Below are 8,064 nucleotides of genomic sequence, written 5' to 3' on the forward strand. Positions count from 1 at the left end.
GGGCCGCGGCCCCATGGCCGAGGTGGGCGGCTTCCTGGGCGCCCTGGACCCCGACCTGCATGGCTTCCCCCCCGCGCTGGGCGCCGGGCTGCCCCTCGCCGACTCCCCCGGTTTCCTCAACGAGCGCCTGGGGCAGATCGAGGGGCGGCTGCAGCGGGGCTCCCCCACCGACTTCGCTCACCTCAAGGGCATCCTGAGGCGCCGGCAGCTCTACTGCCGCACCGGCTTCCACCTGGAGATCTTCCCCAACGGCACGGCGCACGGTACACGGCAGGACCACAGCCGCTTCGGTAAGGGGGGGCCCGGGCCGGGGTTGGGGGGAGCCCGGCCGGGCCGGGAGCAGGTGCCCCGCGTACAGAACTAATTAGCCCGCTAATATAAATCATCCCGGGACGGATATAATTAGACTCCTAAACAAATGTGCTCACTCCCTAGCAATGCGGGAGTTTTTTTATTTCCAATTTCCTACTCTCCCCAGCGCTCAGCCCTTCTGCAGGTGCACAAAAAACATCCCTTAGCGGGGGGGGAGGAAGGAAAAAAAAGAGGAAAAAAAGGTAAAAAATTACAATTTTTTAGAAAAGGGAGGGGATGATCGTCTCTAGCTGTGCCTCTGAAGTTAGCTGTGTGGGAGGCAAAATAAAGGAGACAGTATGTTGGAAAAACAAATTCCTTGCTTTTTTGTGGCTTTCCCCCTCCTTTTTTTTTGGTCTCCGCAGATACTTGTGCACTGCTTTCTTTTACTTGCATGAATTTTGTTACAAGAGCAACTCCCCAAAGCGGGAGGGAGCAGGTTGGCTGGAGGGGCGTCAGGAGCTCTGTGTGGGGAGGGGGTTGGACAGGAAAGGGGAAACCAAAGGGGGACCTCGGCAAGAAGGGAGAAGATGGAGCAGTAGGCAGAGCACCCTGGATTTACCTTGCTGCCCGGGATAATACGGCTGGGAGACGGCAGCGCCTGTATCGGTGTTGCACAAGAGCAGGGATCTCTAATGAGACTCTATGTAATCTTCAAAAAATGCATCCCAAGCCACAAGCGAAGAAGTACAGTAAGTTTGAGCACAGCTAAGAGAAATTCCCGCTACTTCGGCATCTAGCGCAGGTGTCTGTGTAAGCTATCAGCAAGTCCCATGCCAGTGATCTCTGCTATGTTGTCAACAGGTTGCAAGAAGTGCTCGCGAGACTTTTTTTATAGTTTTTCAAGCGATTTAACTCCTCAGTGGAAGGAATTTTTAAATTTTTTTTTTTCCCTTAACTTGTTTGCAACCAGTCCTTTCTGATACCGCCGGAACACCGCTGCTGCTGGTGGTGGTGGTGTAAGGCAAGTTTTTTTGGAACAATTGAAGGAGCTTATCTCTGTCCTGCACTTTCCATTAACACCAGGTGCATGCATAGCGTGTCCCTGCCTAAATCAACAAGAAAGTCATAGCCCGTGGGTCAGAGTCAGGTACTCATGGGGCTGGCATTCTTTAATTACCTCCCAAAAACCATGCATCTTCGAACCTTTCATGCTGCAATACGTGGTGGGTTTCTACGGTAAACTGAATGCAAACCCAGTGCATCTGTTTGGTTTTAGTTCAGTCTGCCACATAGTATTTCTATCAGTTCTTTTTACTTATCTTTATACAAGTAAACAGCCAGTTTCAATTGGCAGCATTTGTCTTAGTTCCATTTTTTTCCTAAAGATTGCGTAAAATAAGCGTGTTTCCAAACAAACTTTGGAAAAATATGTTAAATGGGCTAAAACTTTTCATGAATTTTGCATGCTTAAGCTTAAGTCTCACAGTGTATTCAATAAATTGAAACACTGGCATTCCCTAAGTGTTTTAGCAGTCAGCATCCAGCTACATAAACTAGACCAGACTTCAGATATAAAATATTATAGTTTTTTGCTTCAGGGTTTTCCCAGAGGCAGTGTAAAATAAATAGTTATTTGTTGTAATTGCAAGACAAAGCCCCAAAGGATTAGACTGGAATCCTCGTGTTCAGATAAAGTTGGACCAAACCTGGCTTCAGCGGAGACTCAAAGCAATAACGTATTGGCACACAGCGCTCACCATCTGCATTCAGTAGCCATGAATATTTAAATTCCAATGTTACTGGTATGGTTTGTATTAGGATATCATGTATAGATGCATTCCTAAATTTTGCATGCAGCAGTTGGAGAGTGGTAACTGATTACAGAAATAGGCAGCCGGAGCAATCCTGGGGAGCTGCAAAACTGCGGGGAGGGATACGGAGCTACACGAGGGTTTGGGGGAACATGTTGAAAGCTGCCTTAAACCTAGGGGCGTCTGGGGAAACACTTGGAAATCCAGTGTGGTGGTTGGGTGGATCAAGCCCACGTGGCTGGAAGGTGCTCCAAGATCTCCTAAGTGGACAATGGACGTGCTCTGGGGATGGCTTTTGGGGATGGTGCAACAGAGGCACGCGTCCAGCCCCGCATGGGATTTAGGGTGGATCCTGACGTTGCATCTCTGGCTCAGTGCTGGAAGGAAAAGATGGACGGTGTCACAGTAAATGTTCCCTCTCATCCGTCGAGGACTGGAACCTTCCCAAATCCCACCTGTTGTTGTTTTTTTTTATACTCGTAAAAATACAGATTTGTGCAAGAACAAGGGGGCGCAGCTTATTTTTCCTAGAGGAGGCTTAACACAAAACTTGGTGAAGCCCCCCAAGATCGTTGGAAGAAAGCTCAGTCTTGCACTAGAGAAGTACCCAAATTTGCGCTCTGAACTGGTGGCTCCGCCTAAGTCATCCCAGAGAATAAAGCGTTTTCAAGAATTTGTTTGCACTGCGTCGGCCAAGAACCTGCCTGTACGAAGACATAAAGGACGGTCAGAATCGGGAGGGGGCTTGGACTGACATTAGAGCCCCTGTGCAAATCCTTCTGAGAAGGAAACCGAGATAAATTTGCCAGGAAAATCCCTGCCAGGAGGAATTGCTCCTTTTCTGCCTCCTGCCTGTTTTATAGCAGCATCAAACAAGTGACACCAACGGTGATAACTGCAAGGAGCGACAAAGGCCTTGAGTTTGCAGCACAGACTGATAAAGGCAGCAAAGGAAGCTCTTTTGGGGTACGAACCTGCTCATGGATCTGTAACGCAGTCTCCTGCAGAAGCTGGTGAAACCTCCAGAGAAAGTTTTGTTGCAGATTTGGACATTCAGACTGAAGCACACCTGTTGCTGAACAGTTGTTGAGGTTTTTAGCTGAAGCTTTAAGTTTGTAGCCATTAATACAACACCTGATGTTTCTGTACCCCTGCTCCTTACACAGTCGTGTAAGGAGGGACAGGTGCAAGGAGCTGAATTGTTCTTTGAGGGATGGTTTTTGGTAAGGCGAGAGCGCACAGGTCCAGCCACAGCAAAGCTCAGGAGATTAGTGCTTTGGTGGTAAATGAATCCAGTCAGAGTCTTAATCAAATCTCTCCAAATATTACCTAGGAACAAATAGAATGAATAACCAAAGCAAGAAAAAAAAATGCAAGTCCTGGGGGTAAGAAGAAAAGAAAAAGGAAATAAAAAGCATGTTCTACCACAAAAACACACCACTGCAACTGGAAAGCAAATTCTTGAGCCGGCCCCAGCGGCCGCTCCCTGTGCTGCTGGAGATCAGATGTACGACACTGCAATTTTGTCGAGCAATTGGAGTGAGTTAAGGACAGGATGGATGTCTGCCCACATTTTTTTCAGCCTTCACTCTGTCTCCTGACTTTCGTGGGTTTCAGTTACGTTCTTAATGCTATTTCAACATAGTCAGCATCTGTGCACATCTCCAAGTGCCACTCGGAGATCAGGAAAGGGGAATACAGCAAGTCAGAAGAGATTGTCATGGGCACACCTTGGAGAAATGTCATTTGCAAAACCAGCAAGTGTTCACCCAGTCTGCACCAGATGAGGGATGTCTCATCCACCCGCTCACAGAGGGAAGACCCAGATGCTGCTCCTGGATTGCTCCTTACCAGGGCAGGCAGGGCGAAAGGCAGCCAAAACGTCTGCTAGGAGGCAGGAATCGCACTTCTTGCACCCAGCGTAGACTGGTGAGTCTGTGTTGAGCGAACTGGGACAGAGGTGTCCATCGCCATCTGGTCTGGCCTATATTTAGGCAGTGATGCAGTTATGTCTGCGAGTTACCGCATCCCCACCTGGCCCAGCAGAAGACACGTCCCAAGCTGCGACTGAAGTCAGCCAGCTCGCGTGGCCGCTCGTCACGCGGTGGTTTTAGACTCAAGTCGTGGTTTGAAGAGGAACGCTGGGAGGTAACCTGATCAGAGCCGCAATTGCTCTGCTTTGGGAGCTATATTAAAAGGCCTGGAGCCACACTAAAGGTTGGAGCCACTTTGTCCTCCTGTCAATGGAGATGTCTTGTCCGCTTATGCGCTAGGAGGGTGAAAACCCCCTTCAGCACTAAATTGAATTTCTACCTGCATACATTTGGTGTTGGATTTTATCCCTGCAGCTTGCACGGACATTTAGGGGCACCAGGATGAAGATGGCCCCCCCAGACATCTCTTCCAGTGCTTTTCGCTGATCTTTATTGAATGCATCACTTTAAAACACGTGGGACTGTCATCTCAAACCAGCAGCCCTGTGGTGACAGAAATCGCTCTCCTTTTGGTGAAGGATAAAACCCAGCGTGGTCACAGCCTTCTGGGATTTCTAGTGGCCAGGCACAAGTTTCTGTATCTGTCTTCTTGGTGAGAATTAGGAAAAAAACAATAAAAAACAAGAAAAAGAAAAAAACAACAAGAAGAAGAAAACCTAGCAAACTTTTTCTCAGTAACAGAGGTAATTTCTCTTGGGGAATTCAAATTCACAATGCTGGGGAGAGGTCTAAAGTGATAATGCAAAGATTTCATGCATATTGGACTACAGATTTTAAAACTCTGTCGTTATAAATAAGGAAGACAGGGTCTGCAAAGGCTGGTTCATGTTTGTCACCAGGGCCTGCTGTTGGTTTTATTCTCTGTGTGATTGGGACTTTTTTCTCTTCCAGGGATTCTGGAGTTTATCAGCCTGGCCGTGGGGCTGGTGAGCATCCGTGGGGTGGACTCAGGACTCTACCTCGGCATGAACGAGAGAGGCGAACTCTACGGGTCGGTGAGTGATGGTTTTGTGCAGGTTTACGTTTATGTCACAACTCTTTAACTAACGGAAGCTGCAGTTGTTGTCTGTGTTAATTTATTATAACGTTCTCCACAACTCCATTTAGGGAGGTTGCTTGTCATTTTCTAGAAGACCCCTTTTCAGCCTAAAATTTTCCATGTTTTACCAAAGTCACCTGCACGTGATTTTTTTAAAAATGCCTCTTCCTTGATCACAGCACTACCCTGTGTGAGGACATTGATTTTTAAGGATTGTAAATTTAGAATGAAATAACATAAACCGGTTCTAAACCAAAGCAGAAGGCACATACCTCCTCTAACCAAATCAGTTTTATAGTGTGGAAATTTAAACTTGTGTACTCTACATACAGAGAAGCCTTCAGGAAACCTTTGCTCATCCCCATCTGAGGCTGCCGCAGACCCTTTTGCTACTTAAGATGCAGTTACTGATGTTATGATGAAATAATCAAATACCAACATGCACAGATAACTTCTTTTTCCACTTCATTTCTATAATAACTACTCTAAACAGAACTTAAATGCAGAGACAGTGGTTAAATTTCACACCTGCAGGACAGATAACAAGTAAAATCACCAGGATGCCATAAATCACAGAAGATCTTGCAACAAACTTCAGAGCTGGAGCCTCCACCCTCACAGCAAAGCCCGAGGCCGCTCAGCAGCTCCAGAGTCACAGCTTTTACTCCTGCTGCTGGAAAGGAGGGTGCAGGACTGCATGTTCCCCTCTGCTTTCAAACCTTGTGATGAACCAACAGCTTCGTGATGGGTTAATTAAATCCCAAGGCCTGTGTTTGTGTTACGACACAGAAACAAAAATAGGGTAATGCTTTGCACCACTTCATCTGGGAACAGAACTGACCTGAGGATGCAGTCGTGGGAGTTTCCTCTGTCGCTGCATCCTGCACAGCAGGGATGCAAACCCCTGAGCCAGACCATGCAGGAGGCATGGGCTAGGTCCCCAGATAACCCCAGAGCTTTAAAATCTGCGATATGTGGGTTGGGCGCTGAGGCCTCTTCAAAATCAAAAGCCACTATGGTGTTCTTAATTAAAGGTCGATAAAACAGCACCCAACAACAGCATTAGCATTACAATGGTCTTGTAGGAGATTACAGTGCAGCGGTACTTTTAAATTTGCAGCAAGTTTATTGTTTTATTAGTATTAGGTTTATTATAGAGCAGCACAAGTCACACCTTGCACGCTGCCTGCACAGAGTTGGGCTCAGTGGGGGCATCCCAGGGCTTAGAAAGAAAGAAACTGCACCCTGCGGACCCAACCTGGACTCCCCAAATGTTTTACACAGACACTGTACCTCCAAACAGCCCAGTGATGGGCAGCTAAACTGGGACAAAGTAGCAGCACAGCAGTTCAGCCCATCAGTAGTTTCCAGTGTATTCAGAGTAGATGGTATCCTAGGGGAAGAAAAGAAAAAGTCTGTGTTTATGGATGGATCTGGGAAGAGAAACACATGGCTCCCCATCGCCCTGGTCTCAGCTGGCAGCGGCTGTGGTGCAGGATTTTGGAGGGCTTGTGCCTCGCCTTGGGGTTTATTTAATGAGCAGCAAAACGATCAAAACAGGTTCTGAGTGCAGGTGAGCTCCTGGCTCCGATTACAAAACATCCACTGCAGGCAACAGCACTGACCTGGTGCTCTGTACGCCGGAGATAAGACCCGTACCCTACCCGAATGGTTTTGGTGTAGGTACAGTGCTTGTGGTGCCACAGCATCCCACGACGGCAGGCTGCCTTTCATCTGGAAGGGCTCCCCTGTCCCCCTTGGGATGGGATGGGATGGGAACCAGTGCCCTCATCACATCACCAATCGCTGCCGTAAATCTTCCTCAGGGTTAGAGATGCTCGGGCCGTGCTATGGCAGGAGATGAAAGCCCCAAGGAATGCTTTCATTCACAGTGCAGCATGCATAGGGTCTTACTTTCAAAGCAGAAGGTAGCTGGGAAATTATAGGAAAATAAAGAGATGGAAGGAGGAAAAAATTACATAGTTTTTCTTTTTTTTTTGACATAAATGTCTTTTTCTCCCCCAACGCAGAAGAAGCTCACCCGGGAGTGTGTTTTTCGCGAGCAGTTTGAAGAGAACTGGTACAACACGTACGCCTCCACCCTCTACAAGCACCCTGACTCAGAGAGGCATTACTACGTGGCTCTGAACAAGGACGGCTCCCCTCGCGAGGGGTACAGGACTAAGAGACACCAGAAATTCACCCATTTCTTACCCAGGCCTGTGGACCCTGCCAAAATCCCCGCCATGTACAGAGACCTCTTCCACTACAGGTGATGTTTCCTGCAGCTGCCCCGTCAGCGCACGCACGTGGTCTCCCGAGCTTCTTCCCCGAGCATGGCACTCATAGTCATTCCACCGTTCCTGTAAGCATAGACGACGTAGGAAAGCATTTCCATTGAGTTCAGACACTGCTGTTCCTCCTGGTTTCAGGCATATATCGAACCTGGGTTATTTATGGGGCGGGGGTAGGGGACGGGAGGGATCTGTACATTTCATTCATAAATACATAAACCTCTACATTTTCATTCACTTTCTTCACCCGGTTGCTACAAGAGAGGCCGAATATTCAATGTTATGGTTGCTTAAAGGAACAAGCAGGTGAGCAAACCTGATCACCAAGGGGGAAAATAAAATACTATAAAGAGAAGGAAAGAAAATAAAAGACCACAGAACTGCTGCAGATGCTGCTGCTGAGCTGGGGGTGGTGGTTACCTGCTACGAAAAAGCCTTTCGAGTGGTACCCTGCTTCAGCAGCCCGAAGTTTGCTACGTGGACGATGCTACATGGACTGGTCCTGATGCGTGGGGTTTTTCCTGCTGTTGGGGTGGGAGTGGGGCAAGGAGCATTATGCAGATGTAAGCATGGATACTGTGCATAAGGACAAAAACTATTTATAAAATGTATATGATATTTATTTTATATAT

The 8,064-nt window shown here is 47.7% G+C and overlaps 1 protein-coding gene across 1 annotated transcript; it reads left to right on the top strand.

The window, feature by feature from the left end:
* Window positions 1-13: 13 nt before the first annotated feature.
* FGF16 (fibroblast growth factor 16) lies at window positions 14-7,773 on the top strand. The gene is made up of 3 exons (XM_010191574.1): window positions 14-290; window positions 4,991-5,094; window positions 7,169-7,773. The coding sequence occupies exons 1-3, from the start codon at window positions 14-16 to the stop codon at window positions 7,412-7,414; spliced, it is 627 nt and encodes a 208-aa protein (XP_010189876.1). The 3' UTR covers window positions 7,415-7,773.
* The last annotated feature ends 291 nt before the right edge of the window (window positions 7,774-8,064 follow it).

Source organism: Mesitornis unicolor, unplaced genomic scaffold (assembly GCF_000695765.1).
Source record: "Mesitornis unicolor isolate BGI_N332 unplaced genomic scaffold, ASM69576v1 scaffold37479, whole genome shotgun sequence".
NCBI classification, from domain to species: Eukaryota; Metazoa; Chordata; class Aves; order Mesitornithiformes; family Mesitornithidae; genus Mesitornis; species Mesitornis unicolor.